General features: G+C 34.4%; 2 protein-coding genes across 3 annotated transcripts in view; one reads left to right on the top strand and one right to left on the bottom strand.

The window, feature by feature from the left end:
* The first annotated feature begins 8,298 nt into the window (after window positions 1-8,298).
* On the top strand, window positions 8,299-9,973 carry LOC128157424 (uncharacterized). Its single transcript, XM_052819970.1, has one exon. It carries the CDS (start codon window positions 8,392-8,394, stop codon window positions 9,877-9,879), a length of 1,488 nt encoding a protein of 495 aa, XP_052675930.1. The 5' UTR covers window positions 8,299-8,391; the 3' UTR covers window positions 9,880-9,973.
* Window positions 9,974-10,040: 67 nt separating this feature from the next.
* LOC128157423 (sodium- and chloride-dependent taurine transporter-like) overlaps window positions 10,041-24,395 on the bottom strand; it is a 30,336-nt gene continuing 15,981 nt past the window's right edge. Inside the window, exons 6-17 of one of the 2 annotated variants that reach the window (XM_052819969.1) lie at window positions 24,193-24,327; window positions 21,234-21,337; window positions 20,905-21,029; window positions 20,700-20,812; window positions 20,420-20,557; window positions 19,959-20,058; window positions 18,704-18,804; window positions 18,146-18,325; window positions 17,735-17,941; window positions 11,262-11,372; window positions 10,939-11,062; window positions 10,041-10,164 (exon numbers count right to left, since the gene is read on the bottom strand). In XM_052819969.1, the coding sequence (XP_052675929.1) occupies window positions 10,067-10,164; window positions 10,939-11,062; window positions 11,262-11,372; window positions 17,735-17,941; window positions 18,146-18,325; window positions 18,704-18,804; window positions 19,959-20,058; window positions 20,420-20,557; window positions 20,700-20,812; window positions 20,905-21,029; window positions 21,234-21,337; window positions 24,193-24,327 (1,536 nt within the window). In that variant the 3' untranslated portion in view covers window positions 10,041-10,066. Of the gene's footprint in view, window positions 10,165-10,938; window positions 11,063-11,261; window positions 11,373-17,027; window positions 17,942-18,145; window positions 18,326-18,703; window positions 18,805-19,958; window positions 20,059-20,419; window positions 20,558-20,699; window positions 20,813-20,904; window positions 21,030-21,233; window positions 21,338-24,192; window positions 24,328-24,395 lie in introns of those variants that run through there. The other variant, XM_052819968.1, reaches the window with a different exon arrangement.

A 24,395-nucleotide genomic window follows, 5' to 3' on the forward strand; every position in this document is an offset into this window, starting at 1 on the left:
TTTCAGTTCTATATTGAAAATGTATGCTTTAGAAAACAGCATACATGTCACTCTTTACAGGGTAGGAAAAAAACGACCAGCCGATGTAGACAGAATCTAATCTTTAAAAAAATCTTAACCTTGCCGTTCAAATCGCATGCGCCTACCTCGTGTGTTTTAACACATAAACAACACATTGTACTCTCATGAATATTAAGAATTTAAATCTATCCACAAAGCAGTTTGATTGAAACTGTTATTTTAAAAGTACGGTCCGATATAAATAATTCAATGTTTGAACCAGCCATTGTCTTTGATTGTACAGTACAGCAACATTTGTAATACATTTCAAAACAATGCCAAAATACAGAGTCATAAACCGACATAGATTAAAAAGCATGGCATAGTGTACCGTGTGATAAAAACAGAGTAGTTGAACAGGGCCCAATACAGCAGAAAAGTACGTGTCTGTCTAACGTGTAGAGAGAGTCAAAGTGAAATATAGAAATCTAAAAGACAACGACAACATATAAACAAAATCACAAAAAAACGGACAACAACTCGAATGCCAGAACAGCTTTTTTCATACATTGTACACACAAATTACTGAACTGTGAAAGACCTGGCTCCGGGATCATGAAAGAATCTTAGACTTAAGTCTAAAATTTACGGAAGCCCTGGGAGGACATTGACTTACTTCTTAATTGTTATGAGCCCTGGAAGGACATATTGACTTATTTCTAAATTGTTATGACTTATTTTTATGACAAACATGTACATGTAACTATTATTTGATAAAAAAAAATTGAATTTCTAGCAATGAATAACACGTGGCGGTGGCGTACCGCTCAACATGGACACTGATACCAACACTAGTTCCAGCAAAGAAGATTGCTTTTTATTGATATAAAGAATATATTTTTTTATAAATGCACCCGAGATCGAAGTAATTTTATAGGGGGGCATATATGGTTTTGATAATTCAATCCGTAATTCTGTCACTGTCATGTGCCAACAAACTTTACCTTTATTTTAGAATAAATACAGTAAAATTTTGTATGAGAACTGAAATATTTTTTATACTACACCGGTCTTCAGTTTTGTTCATTTTGAGGGCAAAAAAATATTCAGTCTAGTATTGTCTTTTGTATTAACTTGTTCATATATGTAGATGGCTTCTTTCTGGGACACTTTGTTAAATACAAATTCATCTTAATATTATTCTTTCAAATTGTTAAAAATCTGAATTTGCTGACTTTCTGAGGGTAAAAAAGCAGTAACTGCTCTACATTCAGGATACTGTCTAGCTTATAAATCAACTGATATGTAAAAAACCAACTGCTCATGATATATTATGATAATTCTATTTATTTGTATATGCATTTATTTTACAAAATCTTGAATAATAATTTACACTTACTAACAGTTATTCATTTGAATATTTTGAAAAGTTCTTAAACAAGGATAAAAAATATTAGAAAGTCAAAAGATAAAAAAAAAACCAGAACATTTTATACCCAAGAAAAGGGGTTATCATACATGAATATTTTTTAAGCGTTATTTTTAAACTTTGCATGCATGTATCTAGAAGGTTGAAGATCTATAAGACAGATTAAGATTATAAGTTACCCTCCCTTTTGAAAAATTTGAAATATCAAATTTGCATAGTAAATTAACTAAAAAAGATATTAGACTCCAAGCCAACCTCCAGTAAAAAATTGTTTCAAGCATAATTTTGGGTAAAACTGTAATGGGCTGTACTTTCAAAAAAAAAATACTTTTACTATGCATACATTTACTAATTGGCTCGTACGGGAAAGATGCTTTTTTTTTGTTATCCAAATGAGATGTATTTGAAAATTCTAAACATAAAAAACCACAATAATACATGCATTATTACTTAAACATTCTTATTCTAAGATACAAAATACATATGCCAATATCTATAACTTTTCAGACAGCCATTCAATTAAATTGAAATACTCATTAACTTGGACTGTCATCACACGTTTAGGTATAAAGACCTTCTATACGAGGAGTATTTATGTTCAAGTTGAAACACATGCTTATATCAGTTAATAGTAAACTGGCAAAGCAAGTCTTAATTAAATATTTGGATTTCTAATCATGATATTGGAGCTGATTGTCGTAGAGATGAAAAATTAAAATGAAATTAGAAATAACTAGAAAATAACAAGTAAAACAAATAAGCATTAAGAATTAATAAATAACCAGTAAATAATAAGTAATAACAATTAAGAAATAAAATTTAACAATTAAGAAATAAAAGTTAACAATTAACAAGCAAGTATTAAGTAATAGGTAGTAAGTATTAAGAATTAATAAATAACTACTAAGTATTAAAAAACAACAAGTAAGTAATAAGTACAAGCAAGAGACAAGAAGTATATAGCTTGAGTCCTGATTGACTTTAAATAACTTTGATATATATGTAATATCCATTTAATTTATTTTGAAAATTACTGTATTAGTTCTTTATCATTTTCAGAAAGAGGAATCTGATAACATTTTTTTCATAAATATCACAGAACAATGAATAAATCAAGATATATCGCTTGGTTAATTCAAATTTACGCCATTATGAGAGCTATGACAAGATAATTTTTGGCATGAAACAGCTCAATTTCATTTGATTTGTTTGCTCCGAATTGAATACAGCTTTTGCTATTCGTCATCAAAGTGTAGTACAATTATTTTTATTTTTAATATAATTTCCTGATATTTTAATTACTTCATTTCATTTTTTTTTTTAGATTATTATCTTTTTTTATCATTTGAGATGTACTTTTGAGGTCAAACTTAAGAATGTGTAGATGATGTCTTAACCATGATAATTCCTGTGATTCGCTATTCTCTCCAAATCAGTTTGCAAGACGTCCATAAAGAAAATTGCAGACACTCTTTCACAACTGAATTGTCTAAGTCGAACATCTCAGTATCCACGATATCTTCAAATAAATTAATCCACCATTGAATCCCAAGCTTCTTAAGAACTCCACACCACGCCTCTATTCTTTGGTCGAACGTACTTTTTCCATACATAAAACGTTTAACACCATGCAGCCATAGAATCATTTGAATGGAATTAAAAAAGAGGTTGCAAGCAACTAACACTTTTATTTTTTGTTCCCCTATCATCCTGTAAAACTCTTGGAACAAATTTTACATGATGTATACAATAAAGAAAAAATTTGACAATAACAGCCGGACTGTTATTGGTAAATGCAGCTAAATTCTAACTACATAATTCGTCTACTGTGTTACTGTATTATAATGTATATCCTTATATTTTATTATAGCTCTATAATTCACAAATAATATACGTAATATGTTATTATTTAAATACATGATTACAGTTATATAAGTATAGCGTCCTTTATAATTCTAAAAATTTATATAACATGACCTATTATACAAGAAGAGGGTATACATAGGGTATGCCTGTTGTCCAATCCTATTGAATTTATTCAATAAAATATGTTTTAATTTAAAAATTCGTCTACTGTACCTAAAAAGTAACAAATAAATAAAAATTAATACTGATAAAGAAGTAAATCAAATGTCCTTCCAGGGCTCATAACAATTAAGAAGTAAGTCAATGTCCTCCCAGGGCTTCCGTAAAAATTGTATACTGTCACAGTGTCTCTTGAATAAAAATTCGGACATAATTCATAGGCTATTAAAAGTGTCTTAATATAATGCTGTTAATTACAAATTTCAATTGTCATATGATAAACAATCATTTTATGACCGACTGAATTTTTTACTTAAGTCTGAAATTCCTTCATGATCCTGAGGCCAGGGATGACTTTCGAAATACTTAAAAAGAACAGCACAACCAAGACCTGAAGAACGTGAATGATGCTTATTACATAAGCATAAATGCATTGCAAAATCTTCATGTGTGTAGTTTCCAGACGATTTCCCCTAAATTTATAACATGTTTTGAACAAGGTGAAGCCCCTTCAAGTTTGACTCTGCATGATATTAAACCATGTGGGGTCCTGTTCACTCACCTGATTAAATGTACATTGTGTAATACTAGTACGTATTCTCAACAGTCGATGTGTTTTCAACTAAGCGATTTTTTAAAGTTTTATTTTAGATTGACACTCATGTAGTTTGTAGATGTACACCTGGGGCACCACTGCCAAGTATTATGACCTAATAAAATTAATTATATTTCAAATTATTCTGCTACACTCAGGACCCATTCTTTTACACAGGGTCACAATTCATCTGTACTTATAAATTAAGACTTTTTGCAAATAAACTACAAAATGCTGCACCAGAGTAACTGCTTACACATTGATATTCCAACACGTATGAGATAATGCCCATAAACTATAATTGAATCGTGCCTAATAAGTAATTTTGTGAAATTAATTAAAAACATACTTTCATTTTCTGTAAACAAGACCGAAATAGCAAAAATTAGAGTAATATAAGGTGGTGGACACATTTTGGCGGATCAAGTCAGGGGAAGTTTGCATCAAAATGCATGCTTGCAATGAAATAATCTTGAATGATTACGCAAAAAGTAAATACTTATTTAGAGTATACATATAAGTTAAGATTTGACAAATGTTGAATTAGGGTGGTAACGGACACTTCCATTTTGTGACGCGTGGTTCATCGTAATAAACAATAAAACCAAGTGTAATTATACAAGTAGTTTCTTTTCCAACATCGTTACCTATCAGCGTAGTGCAGTGGATTAGAGCGTTTACTATGAATCTCTAGGTCAAGATTCGAATACCGATGGGGGTTTTTACAATTTTTACCTTTCCAAATATTTTTAAAAGCTATTTTTTGTTACATATATTGTATAGTTTGAAAATTCGTTTCTTGAATGCGCAATTTTAGTTTTAATGTGGAATAACACACCTGGAAAGAGTCACTCAAATTAACAGGATTTTTTTTTTTTGATAATGAAAGATATAATGATAAATAAACTTTACAAAGGTCAAATAAGCGAAAAATTCACAGTTTGGGGATAAAAAATGAATATCTAAAATAATTATCCCAGTAAGTAATAACAACAGACCCTGTGGGATTCGAACTCGGGATGTACAGATCACAAGTCCGACACTTGATCCACTCGGCTATGGAGTAACTTATATAAATAATAAGAGTAATAATCTAATCCATAAAATCCTTTTAATAAAACGAAATGTCGTTTCGATCAGCGGTCAGCCATTTTGTAATGATGTGTTATTCCACCTTAATCGCTTGCGATGCACGACATCTGGCGAGAGAATGGGATAGAACTTTCCAAAACGGGGGTGCTTTCCATTTAATCGGCATCGCCGGATTTGCCCTCGTTGCCTTCGTCGCCGAATGACGGAACGCGCGACGCCGGCGAGCGATTGTGGCAACGCCTTCTATCATTGCCGTGTAGACTTTGTATACCCTTTCGGATATAGTTTGAAAATTTTATCTACCGCAACACAATGAGATACTCTTGTGTTTAAAAGATTAAAGATTTTGCAAATATTTCTTGAGAACATTAACATTTTTAGACGGTGCTATGTATACTGGGTAATTTATTTCAGTTTTATGCCCTTTTCGTTTATCTTTGATATTAAAAATGTATCTTTATTCTTTATTGACCAAAGGAGCCATGCGGCTCATAGGCATATAATACATACAATTAACAGGAGAATGGCGGGGGATTCTACATGATATATATATCAAATGGTGTACAATATTATTAATATATAATAGATATGTAAATATACGTAAGACAGATAACATCATAAGGAATTAACATAATAAGTTTTCTCTCAGCTTCGAAGCTTTCAATGAATATTGGCAAAGTTTCTGAGAAGATTTGAAATTATCATAACTAAACAACTGTATAAATTTGAAAAAGGAAGGTTTCTTATAGTAGTAAGGTTTTATGTATTTTTCTCGAATATTCGAAAAAGCAGGACATATCAGAACAAAATGAAATTCGTCTTCTATCTCTTGAGAATTACACAAAGTCATTTCTAGGTATGTTTTTATACCTTCCGTTTTCAACGTTTAAGGAATGCGCTGATATTCTATATTTACATAACAGACTTTTCTTTATGTGACAGCCGTTTCAAAAGATATTTCTGTAAACAAAAATGTGAAGCTATTTCCTTGTACACTGTACATTTTGAAGAATTTTCAAAAACACTATAACAATTCTGTATGAACGCGTCCGTAAGGCGCTGTTCAACTAGTAGAACAAATTGTATAACATTAGTAACTTCTTGTTGTTCCCAAAAATTTCCAAGTCCCAGACAATAAAGTTCATTCCTAACGAGACTTACCCATTTTTTACATTTTTGCTGTTGTTTTTCATATTCATATAACAATTCCTTATAACAGTTCTGAAGTATACAATTATTTGTTGTCACCAGTATTTCAAAATACGAAGTATTCTTTGTACTTACATAGGATATCTACCAAATTCAAAGTAAACCATAAAATTATTTGTAGATTTTCGAAGCGACATAATTCTTTTCAAAAAATCAGTATCTATTTTTTCAACTTGTGGGGCTTTATGAAAACCCCAAGTTTCACACCCATAGTTCAGAACAGAACTAATATATGTATCAAATAAAGAGAGCGTGGTCTCAACATTTAGACTATTTTCTTTAACCCTTTTCAACAGTAAAAACAAACATTTTTTTGCTTGTATTGCAATTGAGTTTTGAGTAGAGTCAAATTTGCCATTATACTTGAAATTAACACCAAGATAAGTAAATACGTCAACAATTTCGAGCTCTGTGTTATCATAAAAACATTTTTCAGAGCTTTTTATTTTACCACCATATCGAAAATCACTACATTACACACACACACACACACACACACACACACACACACACACACACACACACACACACACACACACACACATATATATAACCACTTTCACAGAACAAAAAATAGCCTTTACTTTTTCTCGGGGGGGGGGGGGGGGGTTGGTAGATTTATGTGCAAATTTCATATCTAGATTTCGAGTTTTGCACCTTTCAGATAATGGATTTAGAAACCAGAATACCCCTATTCCCTATGATAAGATTAGTAAATGACCCAATCCTTTTCCTATTTATCGACTTTCAAAGGCGTTTGATTCTTCATTGATTCTTCATCCAAAGTCAAATGGCGTCATCTATGGAGAGTAGTTGATCTGTTTATGACGATGTATTTCATAATAGTTCAGATGAGATTTCTAGTAAAGTAAACAAACTATTAATCATGGAAAAAGCTAAATAAATTTGGAGAGAGCAAGAGTTAGAAGATTGATATGTTGATGTTTCTTCGGATCTCAGAGAGAGAGAGAGAGAGAGAGAGAGAGAGAGAGAGAGAGAGAGAGAGAGAGAGAGAGAGAGTATTTGTCATATAATAAGAAACCAGTCTTTCCCTGCTACCCGGCTTCTCCTCATGTCAGCTCAAACTATAAAAAAATCCTAATCCAGACTGATATAGGTATGAGGTATTTTGGGCCGTGTTTTATTTCTGGTCTAGTACTGTTTTAACAGCGTCACTGCAGATATGTCACGGATTACCTGCAAAGGAATATGAAATTAGATTACTGGTATATATGTTATTACTACCTGAATCCATTATAAGACCTTTATCATTTATTTCCTGCTATGTTAAAGATCTACATGTGTAAAAGGGGGCTTTATGGTCAACAATTAATCTATCCTATTATCTTAGTGCAAAACTTGTTTAATCCACTTTATTTGTTACAAACTGACGTAAAAAAAAATACGCATCATGCATGCTATAGACTCTACAAGTACATAATTATATGTGAAGCTAAAATTCGTCAAAGCAGGAAGTTTAAAATAGGATCCCTGCCCACGTGTAATATAAACACTTTTGTATGATCTATGTTTCATATATCTGTTCATTTTATGATAAATAAATCAACGACCTTCCCACATTTTTGTCGATATTTGAAGGTTGTGGTCAGTATGATACGGATTCTATCATAATCACGCACGTAGCAACATGTCGAGGAGGGGCAACGCTTTTTTTTGCCAAACAAATTTTTCCTATCATTTTTTCCATATAAAAATATACAGCTTCTTCATTTTAATAGAGCCAGTTAAAAAATAATACTCAAAGTTGTTAGAAACATCAAATTTTAAATTGTGAGGCAGTAACTCGCTCCCCAGGTTTTCAAGATGTTAATGATGGTTGGTACGCCCCTTCAAACGATGTTACTATGCCGAATCTTTCCTGCTTTAAATAATACCACCCAGCCCCCAAATTGTTATTAAGGGATGTAGCTTGAAGCGCGCTTTTCCGGAAACATTTGAAAAAAATATATCCTGTTATGAATTATATTAACAGTAATCTCTCGATCGTTGAGTCAAGATTTATCTAGAAACTATTAACAGTATGGCAGAATCAGATGTTAAACTCAGGTTTGCACAAGATGTTGTACCAACTTGTGAGACACATTATGAACAATGCAACAACTTTTTCTGCAACGACTGCGACAAGTTCATCTGTATCGAGTGTGCCAAGAAAGACCACCGCGAACATGACTGGAACACAGTGGGAAACATATCAAAACAACGCAAGTCGGACCTATCTAGGAAAAGTCAAGAAATCCGAGAGGGGCATCTTCCTAAACTAACGGAGAAGATGGCAAAAATAGATTCCCTGATGGAGCAAAACCGTGCACACCGAGACGCCGAGCTTTCTAGACTTGAAACCCACTATCGAAACATTGTGACGAGTTTGACACAGGTTGTTGAGGACCGAAAGAAAGAACTGAGTAGAGGACTGGAAACGAAGAACAAAACACTGGCGGAAATTCAAAGAAAGTTAAAGACGAAGGCCGTCAAACTCCAGGATACGATGGATGATTTGAAAAAATCCAATTTTCTATCCGACTATAATTTACTGAATGTAGATTGTGCGCTGAACAGGGTTTTGCCGATTTCAGATGGTGAAGATCTTGAGGATCTTAAATACTCACTTCATTTTAAAGAGGGGTCATTAACAAAGGAGAGTGTAGAATTACTTTTGGGTACAGTGAAGGACTACGACGATTTTACTTTGACCAAAATCCGCTCCTTCCGCCATGACAAGAGTGACATCATCTGTCTGGAAGTTGACGTCTATTCTAATGCTGTGTTGGTGAATTCAAACCAAACCTACTGGGATACAGTAAATACAAAGGGGAAATTAAAGAGTCGGAACGAGTTTTACAGCCAAATCAATGATTTTGCGGTGCTTCCCAATGGCGATATCATTTTTTCGGAGAATGAAAGCCACTCAATTCAACTCCACACCATTCAAATGTCTGCCAATGACGCCACAAGAACTGTGGCAGACACTTCCCCGCTTACACCGGAAGGAGTTTGCTTAACAAGTGAAGGGGATATATTGGTCACAATGGCCGACCCAGAAGATGAGAATGCCACAGGTTTGGTAAAAATGTTTTCTATGCGAGGAAAAGTCAAAAGAAAATACGAATATGACAGCAGTGGAGAGAGACTTTTTAAGCTGCCTTTTAGAGTAGCACAAAACAAAAATTCTGATATTTGCGTTTTAGACAGCCTAGACACTGAACACGGAGTACTTCATACGATTTCGAGTGAAGGGCACACCCAATTCATCTACAAGGGCGTGAAGAGCCTTCAGCACCCGCTCTATGCTGCAGACATAGTGTGTGATGATATCTGCAATATCATACTGATGGATGCTAAGAACCATCACATCCATCTTCTGGACTCGGCGGGGAATTTCTTGAAGTTCTTGACAAGGGATGAAGGAGACAGAAGACACTCTCTGTCCCTTGCTCTTAGTGGGGATATATTGTGGGCCGGTGGTCACAATGGCTATCTCAGTGTGTACAAGTACACCAACAATTCATGATTTATTTTTACATTATATACTAACTGAACAAAAAATTAATCATTAATGAAATCATCATTGGGTACTTCATTTAAAATAAAATCATGAAAGTGTCTTTTCTTCACTTTTTTAAAGCTCGCTGTTCTGACTTGATCCAATAAAATCAAAGAAAGAAAAGAACATTTTCATTAAAATAATTTAATCATGTTCAGTCATCATAGAATGCTGGGAATCTTTTCCACATGAAGTTTGAAACAGGATACATTCTCTGCCTTTTTGGTTGGGGTCGTAATTCTGGCATCAGCCCTGTCAAGAAAATCAAAACTCTTATAAAACTTTGAGCAAGAAGTTTAAACTAGTTGAATTAAAGTACAATAGTTTTACTAGCAATGCAAGTCTTTGTTTGATTAGATCAGTTTCAACTAGCACTCGGTTACAAGCTTTCCCTATCTAATTTTTTTGAAAATGGCAACTAGACACAAGCATGACAGAACCAGGCATTGACAAAATGAGAAAAACCAAAATAATTTTAAAAATCCTAAAACTCGTATAATTACTGAATAATTGATGATTCAGGAAATAACTTTTGAATTGACAAGATGGAAGAAATTGAAATATGTAAGTATTGCTCACAATTTCCTTGTTTTCTTCATACTAGTATTTTATACCAAAATTGAATGAAATGGATTTATTAGTTACAGTCATTGATTGTTTACAATCTTTCTTCAAAAGCCCCATTCCCAACCTAAAAAAAAGTAATTCTTTTCAAAATTGAATGTTTTAATTTTCCTTAAAGCCATTTCTCCCCAAAATTTATGAAAACATACAAAAAATGCAGTTAGATGTATAATAAGCAAATGTTCTATTCTTATTCCTCTGCATTCAAAAACAAACATTCAGTTCATAACAAAAAAGTGATAATTATCAAAAATTCCCAAAAATTCCCTATTTTCCTAATCAACTCCAATTCGGTCCCTCAAAACATTGAGAGAGCCCCATTGGTTTTTCATCAGAAGTTTCAAGCTGATTCAAGATGCTGTAGAGAGACGCTCAGTTTTCCTATCATTACTAGCAACATACCTGCTCTTTGGGCTTTGTGAATGGCATCTTGAAGTTCTTTCTGAGATTTCTTACATACACCAGTAGCTCGTCTTGGAAGCATACCCCCCTTTTCAGTCATAAACTGTCTTAAAATTAACACATCCTGAAAAATCATAACTAACTTTAATTCTGCCATCTTAATAAACATTCCTGGTTCTAAATTAATTTTACAAAACATGGAGGATAAAACTACAATCTACATGTAATTCATAAAAACAGGATTATACTGTTTTCTATACCCAGTAATCCATTTTTATTTTTTATCATTTTGTTAACATGGTTAACAGAAGTTACAAACTTACTGTGTATTTAATATCTAAATTTAATCGACAGATTGGACAGGCATCATTGTTCAGTTCATCAGATTTCAAGACTTTGCCTTTCCAGGGAGACTCAACTTTTTCTCCTTCAATCTGAAAAATATGTTTTGCAGGATATGTATAGGTAATTTTTGCATAAAACTATTAAGGTTCTCCAACCCTCAGCCGCAAAATACTTTTTTTATCATAAAAATGTTACTTGTCCTTCATACTTTGTAAATGAAATGAAATAAAAAGAAATTTATTGATGGTATCCATGCATTAACAACGTTATTGCAAATTTGTTAACAATATGGTTAAAGTTAAAGTTGAGATAAAATTAAAAAAAAAAGGTTGTACTGGTGCAACGGAAGCTTGAACCCATATACAGTACCTATGTGTATTAGATCTCTGTTGAACCACTGAGCACTGGATTAGAGGAAAATGCAATTAAAAATACTGCCCATATTTCCATATTATTCCATGAATTTTGGTGTCCTGTGGGGACAGTGTGATTTGGGTTGAAAAAAAAAACTGTATTTTGCTAATATATATCACATGTTTGGGGCAAAACACCCACTTGATAATGGGCTGAGACAAGGAAATACTGCACTGAAGGCTGATGATACTGCTAGCTTCAGATTGCTGTCATCTATAGTCCCAAACAAGCATATCAGGGCTAATACACAACTAGGTATATAATACGGAGCACAGCGAGAGGCGGGCAAAGCCCGCCTCACGAAGCAAGGATTAATGGTAACATGTTTACATAAGAAAATCAGTTAAAAATTAAAGTTGAATCAGGGGTACTAAGGCCCAAAAAATTTTCTTCCAGCCCTGGGCGCCGCCATATTGGCAACCTTTTTGTTTTTAAAAAGTTAGTTTGATCATTGATTGACTGGTACTTATCGATGTTTATTGCCCCTAAACTAGATTAAAATGTTCCAGTGTTTCAACAGAAGGTAATTTGAATTAAAAGAAATAAAAGAAGACACAAGATCGGTTTCAATAGTGCTTTAATCAAGATCAAAACATGACCAGTTCTATGTATGCCTTATCAAATTATCAGATGGAAAATAAAAACATTAAAATCAAGGAACTGATCTTTTAGATACTGAATAAATGTATTCAATTTTATTACCGCACATTTATTTGAATTAAATTGATAAACAATGAAAGAGGAAATAAAAAAGTTCCGAATAACATTACTCTCTTCGGCTATTTCCGAAGACAAAACGTGTACGTTTTAGGTCTGAAACATGACGTCATAATGTAGACTGGGCACGCAACGTTTAGTTAAACTTTGGCTAAATGATTTGAGTAGGCAACCAGGCGGATCCTACTGTGCGTTTCAAATAAATTTTGTTCTAAAAAAACCAATCTGCACTGTGTTAAATCTGCGCTCGGTCCAACAGTCACACTGTTTACATATTATATAATTCTTTTACTGTTTCATTGTACACTGACACCTCTAATGTTGGCATTTTATACACATCAAAAAGTTTTAAGGAAATCATGGATTAGGATACCCTTGTTTCAAGGTGTCAGAAAGACGGTGTGGGTTTAAGAACAGGTAGAAATATATATTTAAAAACTTACAATAATAACATCTTTTGACTCCCTCGTCTCTTTTACTGTAAATAAGGAAAGAAACAGATAAATGCTATCTTTACAATGTCATAGTGTACGTTAAAATCCATCAAAGTATTTCTTTTAAACATATAAATTCTAATAAAATGTTTTATGTTCTAAAGACACGCACAGTTTATCGGTACACAAACCTTTAATTGCAAATACACTCTGTGACGTCGAAAATTGTCTTATCATTGAACGTTGTAAAACATTTCTAACAAATCTCACTGCCATTTTCTAAGCTTCACGTCTTATGCGCGTTTATGTTCACTGATATGCAACGGTATTCGATAAAACATATTCATGAAAAAGATGCGGTCTACATAAAAGAAAAACCTGATTCGGTCGTACTCAAGACGAATAAATGAATGTTATAAGGCTTAATTCATCGAGTCATCTGTGGACTTTAATATGAAGTAAACCATTATTTGCCACGGGATGGAAATATTTGGAGTCTATTAAAATGTCTTTAGGGTGTAAAATTTATTTTTAATAGTTTCTGTATAGGCTATCTAATAATTATACATATAGGCCTATCTTTCCACCAAAGCATTTACTAATAGTTTTAGTATTTACTTTTTCATTTAAAAAGGTGCTTGTTGCAATAGATCTTAATGCAATCTTCATTAATTAATTACTGTTTAGTTAATCACTACGTAATGTCTCTTAATACAAGAAGCTCACCCAAAATACAACTGAACCAGTGAATGGAAAGGATGTCAAAAGCACATCCCATTTTACATACCTTTTTACATGCCTTTTACATACCTTGGAAGGTAAAGACATCAGAGGGAGGTGCTGACAAGGATATAGTAGGAAGATTAGGTAAAGCCCGAGGAGCCTTTGTCAAGCTTAAGAATTTATGGAAATCAAGCAGCATCAGCAGACGCACTAAGATCAAGATATACAACATCTGTGTACTATCTGTCCTATTGTATGATGCTGAATGCTGCCAGTGGATGACAGAAAGGGACATAAACAAACTATCAAGTCTTCATAATGGCTGCCTCAGAAAAGTGAGAATCATATGAGAATCATATGAAGGGGCATCATATATAAAAATCACATGAAACATACATAATCTTAATTAAGACATTACTTAGAAAATACAGATGAAGATGGATAGGTTATGTATTAAGAAAGCCAACAAATGACATCACAAGAGTGACACTAAGATGGACTCCAGAAGGAAAAAGGAAGAAAGGCCGTCCAAGAACAACATGGAGGCGAACTGTCGAAAAAGAACTTAAGGACATGAACCTTACCTGGGGAGAAGCGGAGAGGATAGCCAAGAGCAGAGAAGAGTGGAAATCCCTAGTCCTTGCCCTTTGTGCCTCCGGGTGCAACAAGGACTAGGTAGGTAGGTAAGTTGTTTATCATATTTTTTGAAACTTTAGAAAAAAATATTTAAAACATAGTGTATATTCAAGGTTAGAAATATAGGTCCTGATATGGATCGGATACCTTAACACGAAAATTCGTTTTGGATTTCTTATCATATTAGTCAGGCAAAAACCAAATGGTCTATCTTAACGAAAAGACATAACTTCCTTTTATTGTGAATGTGCATCCTGGGTTATTGATATGTAAAAATATCTCATAATGAGGAAATAATGAGGGAACAATTAAGATTCCCAGAACGTTACATAACGTACCAGTCTTTCCCTCTAAAGGGCGTATTATGGCGAGACAGAGCAGCGCATTGGAAAATAAAGAGGTTTTCTAACATGTTATTAACGAATTATGAATCATATTTAATATTTTAAAGGGACTTGGACACGATTTGAGATCAAAAAATTTATTTTTATTTTTTATGTATAAAATGGTTTATTGGTGCATTTTAAATGATTGACAAAAATATTTAATGTTAAAGTCAAGTTACAAGCAAGATACAGAGGTAAGAGTTGATAGTTATGTAAACAAAGCTCGAGTCTTATAGTTGTTTACATAAAATGTAATGTAGAGAATTATCATTTCTTAGACAAAATGACATGTAAAAAACAATTTAAACTTATTCAATATCTTCTTAAATAATATTATCAACAAAAGAAAGTTACATTTGATGGAAATTTACACCAATACAACGAATATGTAAAAAATGACAATATTCGAGTTTTGTTTACAAAACAAAGAATTATAAACTCTGTATCTTGCTTATAACTTGATATTTGAGTTTCAAATTTTGACATAGCATTATAAACTTATAGATTTATCATGATTAACATTGAAAATGGAAAAATAAAATTTGAAAATTTTAAGTCAAATCGTGTCCAAGTCCCTTTAAGTAATGTCTGTTCTTTCTTATATGGTGTGGAGTCTGAACTTACTAGGAATAAGTTGACGGTATGTGGTGACCTTGGCCGTGGACCTCAAAGACTTTTCCTCCTTCTTCTAGATGGCATAGTAGTCTGTATCTTGCCCACAACGTGTGGCGTGGACAGACGGACCGACAGTAAATGCTAAATACATATTTACGTTGGTAAAAATACAGACACGCACGAATTTACCGGTGAAATATAAGAGGAAAGGGTGGGAATTAGGAAGACTGCAATCGTCAAGTATGAGCAAAGTTGTGCAAAACTCCAAGAAATCCAATCTCGTGATAGGGGTTTAGGATATATGTAGATTTTGATGTACATGTATAAATAAACATGTAGTTTTTGCAATATGATAAACAACCTCGGCCTAAGATTGGAAACGCTGACAAAGGTTGCCTGATTTTTTTATTGGTAAAGGCCGTTTACAGTAGCTTATTGTAAGGATGTTTAAAGAGATTTTTGAAGATAGCATTTACTTTACTAGTACTAGTGTAACATATATTGTCTATGGTAAGGGTCAATAATTTAAGATTCTCTTTTATGTATGCATGTAATTACTAATTTTGGGCTTCGAAATCTAGAAGTAAAAAATCTGGACTTTATGTCTGGATTAAGAAGTCTGAATACTTTCGCACCTGTTTATTTTAGGTTCAGTTTATTCACGATGTCCCCCTTCATAGATGCACTGAAAGAAAAAGACAGCAAGGTCCCCTATATCTTGACAATGATAAACATAATGAATGGCAAAGTATGCATTAAATACACAAAATAATTTGATAAAGGGCATAATAAATAAACTTGCACATCTATTTTTGTCTTTTTTTTTGTCTTTTATTACTGAAAAATTTATTTATTCAAAAAAGGGCCGAAATGCTAAAAAAAAAAAAAATCATTAAATAACACATTGTGTCCTAAATACCTATAAAGCAAATGGCCAAAATTCTACGTCCAAAAGGGCCAAAATTTCATAAAAAATAACGCAATCGAAATTTCTTGGAAAATATGCACATCAACACATTGTGTCCCAAGTGCCCATGAAGTTTCGCTAAATTGCATGCAATGATTTAAAAGGAGTTGCGCAAACTGGTCATTACTATATTCAACTTAGGCAAAAATTCAAGTTCATACGGGTCGATATTCTGAGAAAAATAACGGCATTGTGATTTGCACACCCGAAACCTACGTCTCAGATTCAGCTTTCAAGACTGTCAATTGAATAAGTAAATAAAATAAGACGCACCATCCGTGCAATTAATTGAGGATAAGACTAAGATCTAGTAATCAAAGGGCACCTGCTCCAAAAAAACATTAACCTCCTCCAGCGTCTGAAAGTCACGGTCCAGATTCAGCATCCAAATCTTTTAATTCCAAAAGGAGATCCAGATGCACCATTTATGCAAGTATGATGAAGATAGGACAAATAATTACGTAGATACAAGACCTGCTCCAAAAAACTTTAACCAGGTCCGAACGCCGACGCCGAGACGCCAGGGGTATAGTATAAGCCTCCCCCTTCTTCGTCTCGGTGAGCTAAAAACATGCATATGACTGACGGTCTGTCTGACGGACCAGTCAAAAATATATTTATAAATAATGTGTACATTTTCATATCACAAAGAAAGTGGTACAAAAAGCGAGTTTATTACCGAACGTGGAGAGGACATTGAATCATTATTTTTGATGTGGTCTCACAACTGCAACAAACTGAATAACGCGCGCTAGAACTCCATATCTCTAGGAACATTAAAGTTTAGAAATGCATTCGAACTTTTCCCAAGGTGCAGAGAACCCTTAATAAAATATAAAACAAAAAGAACAATGAAAAACGCAAACTATTTTTATTCGGAGAGAATTCTCCCTCATAGGATATCAAAATTAAAATAACGATTAAAACTTTTGGGAGTGATTATTCAAAACGAACAAAACGTTATTCATGGAATGCCCTACAAGCTTAAAAAATTGTACATAAACATATACTGTTTATATGGTATAAAATCATACTGTATTAAAATATGTTTAGTTACGAAGGAACAGAAAGTCTACACATATCATTAAAACATATTACAATAGTGCAGGTTCATAGAAACCACTAAAAATATCGTCCAATATAAAACAGAGCACAGATCTAAAATCGTTGTCAGTTTAGAAAATTAGGAAAGTGTTATAAGACAAGGGAAACGTAATTAAAAGAATAACATGATTCATTACAAAGTTCATTAATTACTGCTACTATCAACACGTCTAGAGTGTATGGAGATCAAATGAAACAGGTCCTTGAGTTTCCGGGGAAGCTCTCAAAAGCAGTCCAGCAAATCTGTTGTTATAGGAGATATTTTTCATGTTTACGAGGCATCTGCACTACACACAATCTCACTTAATGCTGCTGCCAATAAACGTTTTTAACAGTTTCCTTCGTCACTCCTTTGAAATGACAACTGGTGAACATTATCAATTGACTTTGTACATGTGAATGATGAACAAAAGTTGCATTGAGTTTTTTGTACAAAAGTTGAACCACAACTATACACCATTCGTCTCATTCCTTTTTGAGTTCTCAATCTTCTGTAGTTCAACACTGTTAGCCAACAAGGGCTCGTCACGGGGGTCCAACCCTTGCAGAATGGGGTCATCAGGGTCAAAAGAGCAGCTCTCGTCCAGGACCACTTTAGTCAGGTCCTCGCCCTGTCGGAGCTGATGGCGCTTCAGGATGGGCCGTGTAGTGGACAGGAGTCGCTGTAAAGGTCCAAAGTATATATGTATCACGATTAGTATACCCAATATACAGAATAAAAGTACACTGGCCTAAATTATAAATCTGCACAGTTTTAAGAAAATAGACCATTGATTTTCCGAATGAATACAAAATTTAACGTTTATTCATTCAAAGATCTATAATCAAATATAAACAGACTGCGGATATTTGGCCGTTGAGTATACCTGAGCAATTGAACCCTCAGCGTCTATCACTCTCTTGAAAAAGGTAATTGGGATCCAGATAACGGAGACCAGGGCCAGCATCCAGCCAACCCCGATAGCCCAGGACGGGTACGTGTACTCGTAGGTCTTCCTCTTGTATGTGAGTTCCGAGTAGCTGATGGCCCCCATAATGAAGATCGTCTACAACAGATAGCCCCGCTGTGTCAAACCGGAAGTTTATAATTCATATTTATATCATTTTTACCCAGTTCTTAAACAGTTGTTTCTTGTACTAAGAAGTACAAAAAGCAGGTTTGAACAAATGGAAATAAATTTTATTCAAGACGACCGTATTTGCGAGAGTTTTCAAAATTCCTTATGTCCACAAAACGTTTGAGACTGGCGATCTACAGTACTAGTACTTCTCTTAGAGGGGTTTTCGGTAAATTTTAACCAGAATACTAATATACTTGTTGTTATAAATTGGCTACGAAATTATGACATATTTGAGCCAACATGCATTATTTGTCTTGGATGATTTGGCATAACCTGATTTGATCTGAATAGCTTGTAACTTACAAGTGAGAATAGAGGCGTTACAAACATCCAGCAGATTTTCATGACTGGTGCGATACGGAATCCGAACATCATTTCTAAGTTGTCATAGTAACGATTAATACCTAAAAGAGAAAATGAGAAGTGTGAGTTCCTTGAAAATGGATGGTACAGAGTTAAGCTCATTTCAGTCTGTAAATAATGAACCAGTAAAGAAATGTTGTTATTCGAATAATAAAAAGTGTGGTTTCATAAACGGTAAATTTCGTTTTTAAAAATCTGTAAAATCAAAAGCAGGATCTGTTATTTGCTACAAACAAGCTTTCACAAAGGTTTTTTTCCTAGAATATTTCGGGGAAAAAACCAATGTTGCATATAAACATAATAGTAGTCTGTGGTTACTTTGGTACCTACGTACTCACCCGTGATGTCTGACGCTTGATTAGAAAACTACATGTAGTAGCCCCAACAATTATCAGAAGTGACAAGAAACGTGAAATGTGTCAGAAATAATGTTAACCAGACACCAAAACCACTGTGTTTATTTAAATTTAGATCTTTTTTTTTATTTGAATGATGACAACTGAGAGGAGATGAAGACCTGTACCACTGATGATGCTTGACAACGTCTGGTGAGGACTGTGGTCTCTCGCCACAGTTCCTCGATATCCTCAAGCTTACACCAACAACAAATCGACTCTCAATCCCCAGAACTGTGTAGATTACATGGTATAGTGAAAGCCACACAAGCACACAATTAAAAGGGGGGTTTTGGTTGGAAACTGAAAGGTGCTCCAAAAAGAATAAAGTGTTAGTACGATATATAATTCGTCACTGTTTATACATGGATGTTATGCAGAGTGCAAACTGTTAATGAACCAGAGACTCTCATTAATTGTCCTAATACCCTCTACCAAAGTACATCAAAAGTAACACAGAATCCATTATGCAAATATAAACACATTACGTTAGGCCTGGCGAAATGGGGGACCTCACAGTCCAGGGGTTAAGTTGGACTATGCTATATTCTAACTTTTCAAAAGGCGAAATGGGTGACTGACCAAAAAGGGTAGGCGGCTGGCGAAAGGGGGACTTAAATGGGGGATTTAAAAATAATAATTGCCGCCAATATTAGAAAATCCTCCACACTTCCCGTTTTATTTAAAAAATATTTGGTATTTATGAAACGTAAAATGATAAAAATTCTTAATTTAAGGGGAAATTTTAAAAATTCTGTTCGTGACCACGGTGGTGGAGGAATTTCTTGGTGGGAACATACCGTAGATGTAAGCTACCACGATGCACTCGAAGAAGGCAACAACGAGAACAATTCTGCTGGCCGAGTAGTAGTCGAATAACTGAAATACATACATTCCGCCCTATGTGGACGGAGTTATCTTTTAGTGTGAACATTTAACAATTATTTGACTTTTTTTCAGTGAACAGCCTACTTTGAAAAAAAATTCCCCACCCATTAATATTTTATCTATTTTCTACGATTCTTTTTCACAACCACCCATTAAAATTATATCTATATTTCTTTTCTACGATTTCATATTCCTTAAAAAAGGAAACCTTTAGTCACGATTAAAAAAATGCAGCGCCAAAAATTTCATGAACTTACCTTACACATATATATGTAAGTAATAATTATTACGAAAAAAAATGTAAAAATGAAATTTTATTTAACATTCATGATATTTTGGTAAATGAATCGCAATGCTGACGGTTTTTCTTTACCTCTGTCACCATGGATAGTCCTATTAAGAAACAGATGAAGCAGACGATTCCAGTAAAAATTTCCCGCCGCTTTCCTATACGCAAATAGTGAGGATACATATCAACGCATGCAGTAATGAAACCCTCAACACCAACAAACTGCAAAAAAGCAATATATATCACATTTACTGATTTTCAATTACTTATAAAATGTAGTGAGAAATCGACTGAAATTTTAGATTAATTCTTATTTGGTTAGATGTAAATTTCATTTTGTTACGTCACCGATAGACTGTAATACCTGGCTATCAAGTCCTAACAAAATAATCATCACAAAGAACAGGACCGACCACAGGGGAGCTACAGGCATCTGAGCCACGGCCGTGGGGTAGGCGATGAAGGCTAGGCCAGGACCTGCATTGAAGGAGAAATACAAACCCTGATCAAAAACCAATGCAATCTGCATTATCAAGGGAGATATGCATACGACATAGAATTATACCGACCCGACTCAGCAACATCTTCAACGGATACCCCCTGCTGTTTCGCCATAAAGCCTAAGACGGAAAAGATGACGAGCCCTGCCAGAATACTGGTGAAACTGTTGACTCCCGCAAAAATCATGGCGTCCCTGAAATCAAAGACCCAAGACACGGTGACATTACATTGAGTATACTCTTTATTCTTTCCTTAACACTTCATTTTATGCATTTTTGAAATAACAAAAGAGAAATCAATGTTCAGAGTTATTACTTTTATTCTTAATGGGGGTGGGGTGGTCTTACATTACTTTAAATCATATAATTCCAGATAGATCATCTGAACTCAAACACACCTGTAGCTGTTGTGCCTGAATTTGTTGTAGCTTCCAAGAGCGGTTAATGTTCCCAAGCTGATTGAATAGGAAAAGAAGATCTGTGTTCCAGCATCTACCCAAACCTGTTTTGATCAATGTCATAACAATACACATGACTATGTACAATTGTTAACGATCTGTCAATGATGCAGACCATTTAAAATCAAAGACTTTTCTTGAGCTCTTTTTCAGACATCTTTCAAAATACAAGTATATGCAAGTAAGCGTATGATAAAGATTTAATTTGGCTTCCATATTGCACTTATGTACAAACTAACTTTTGAGAGCATTATTAAAATGGTTACTATGGTAACGAACCAGTATTCGCACAATCCGATCTATACATTAGTCATAAAGAATATTTATGGGCGATCGATACATCTGATCGTCTTTGCTATTTAGGTCTTTCCACCTTTCAGGTGAAAGACCTTTTGTTTTTCTTATGTTTTTTATTATTATTATTATTTTTTTTTTTCTTCTCTTTTTTTCCAGGGACAGCTTTTTTGTTTCAAGAGATATTGAAGCATTTTTTTCTTTATGTGACTGGCCATTAAACGTTATGATACCAAATGACCCTTTGGTTGATCACTCCCAGAACTTACAAAGTTTTTGCCCTTTGTGTACGAAGTGATTGTTATCGCTACTCCTCTGAAACCATAAGAGATAGAGACTTGAAACTTTTATTAACGTCTGTAAGTCACTTAGACGCTCTTTCAATCTATTCATACCGAAAGGTTCCGAGACCCCCTTCTATCAGTTATTGCCCCTGAAAGTATTTCAATTTCCATAAAATCACTTCCAATTTTTTTACTATTTGTCACAAAGACTTCGGACCACTTGGGATGGAAGCGTCTTCCATGGCCGATCAAAATGACGTAAAGGTCAAAGGTCAAGGTCATCTGAAAACCTGTGTATTCATGAGTTTTCGTATCTCTTTTGTTTAGGGTGATATAGAGAAATTTGATCAAGGATGTAGTAGGACGTCTTAAGACATTTCAAAATGTAGCCCTTCAGCTCCCGTCTTGTAATAGTTAGTGAGTTATTGCCCCTTTTGTTCGAAATGCTTGTTATCGCTACTCCTCTGAAACCAAAACAGGTAGAGACTTGAAACGTTTACCAATGTCTTCATTACACTTAGAAGTTTCTTCAATCTATTGATCCCAAAAGGGTCCAACGTCCCTTTCTGGCAGTAATTCCCCTTTCAATTTCATTGATTTCACAAACACAATAGAAATAAACACCCCCCCCCTTTTTTTTTTATGAGTGACCTTGACCTTTGACCTTGACCTTTGACCTTTGACCTCTTAGGACTGGTGTGTTATAAGTATCTGCAACATCTATCATATCAGATTCATTTATATGTACGAATAGCTCTTTCAAACACAAATTCACCCCCCCCTTTTATTTTTAGGTTTGACCTTGACCTTTGACCTGACCTTGACCTTGACCTTAAAGGACTGATGCGTTACAAGTATATTTAACATATACATTTCAGATTCATTTATATGTGCAATAAGCTCTTTAAAACAACCAACCCCCCCCCCCCCTTATTTTTAGGTTTGACATTGACCTTTGACCTTGACCTTGACCTTTGACCTTGACCTTTGAACTCTTAGAACTTATGAGTAATAAGTGTATGCAACATATATATCGGATTCAGTTTTATGAACAATTTGCCCCCCCCCCCCCTTCTTTTATACAAGGATTGAATTCTTATATGAACATGACCCTCGATATTTGAACTTGAAATTTAATATTCCTTTTTAAAATAAAACCTAAAAAAGCGTTACAACCGTTTGTCAGAATTTTTTAAAAAGGTGAAAAACTGCCTGCCATTTGACTCCAGACCGCGTTTTAGACTACGCCTCCAAATAAAAATTCCAGCTCCAGTAAAACTCTGTAGAACTCGGCGAAAATTCATGGGACTGTTCCCCACACCTGAATCTAATTGCCTGCCAAATTTCAAACGAAATGAACCCTATTGAAGAAAGTTATCCACCTCAGCGGCATCGAACCATCGTCCCGAGAAACGAAATTTCAACGCTTCGATATTTGTATCTAATAAATTCATGCTCAAATTTCACTGAAAATCTTTGTTTACATTTCTATCGGCAACCTGTGACGACTTGTGTTGAAGTGCAACGAAAGATAACTCTTCCTTCCCAGACCCCGATTTTAGATGAATTAAATTTACATTTTCTTTCAGTTTGTTTATTTCCCGACTTGGCTGAAATACATGACTGGCCTTAATTCAGTTCCGATTTTCCGTACTTGTAATCCACGAATGCATGACAGTTAGTAGATTTATAAGCACGTGCATTTCAAATCACAGGGAGAATTCGCATCAGCTGAGCAAAAGTGACGTTCCCACACCTTCAAATACCCGCCGGCGACCAGAGTTTGACCTGACCTGTTGATTTCTTAGTCAACGCTATCCGGCCACATTGTTTACAAGCAGCACTGATTTTTATGAATAAACTGGTGAACAAATACTGCCCTCCCAACCAATCGCTAAGCCCCTATCTATTCTAAAGGTTCCTCAGCGTTGGGTATCAATTTTAGATGGACAGAAGAACGCTTCATCTCTTCTTTCTATCCTCATCCAAATTCACTACACAACTCAACAAATTTTACCTCCGATCAGAAAACAAGCGAAATAGCGTAGTGGAAACACACTCGCCTAGGAATCTAAGGGCACTCGGATCGATACCACTGTGCGGAACCAATTTTTTTTTTTTTTTTTTTTTTTTCCCTTCAAATTTACAGATGTCCCGCAAATGATTTGAACAAAACAAGAGGGCAAATGAATGGTGTAAAGACCTCCTAATTGTTCCATGAACAATTAGTCTACTAGTTTTATAATTATATTCGGTATGTTGCCTTTTTTCTTTAATGTTGCCAAGCTCAATCAAATGTTAATACTCCTAGACATTATCACCTGAGCTTCCTGCAATTTTGACCAATCAGGAAGCAGATAGAATTTCAATCCCTCAGCAGCTCCGTCAAGTGTTACCCCACGGATGAGTAGAATCAGCATCAGAATGTACGGACTGGTGGCGGTAAAATACATGACCTAAAAAACCCAAGACATTGGATGAAGACAAATGACTCAATAATGTTACACTCTTTATTTTGAAATGT

The sequence above is a fragment of the Crassostrea angulata genome, chromosome 7, assembly GCF_025612915.1.
Source record: "Crassostrea angulata isolate pt1a10 chromosome 7, ASM2561291v2, whole genome shotgun sequence".
Taxonomy (NCBI): domain Eukaryota; kingdom Metazoa; phylum Mollusca; class Bivalvia; order Ostreida; family Ostreidae; genus Magallana; species Magallana angulata.

Coding starts and splice junctions, on each gene's coding strand:
- LOC128157424 (XM_052819970.1), top strand. CDS start 8,392: ATGGCAGAATCAGATGTTAAACTCAGGTTTGCACAAGATGTTGTACCA.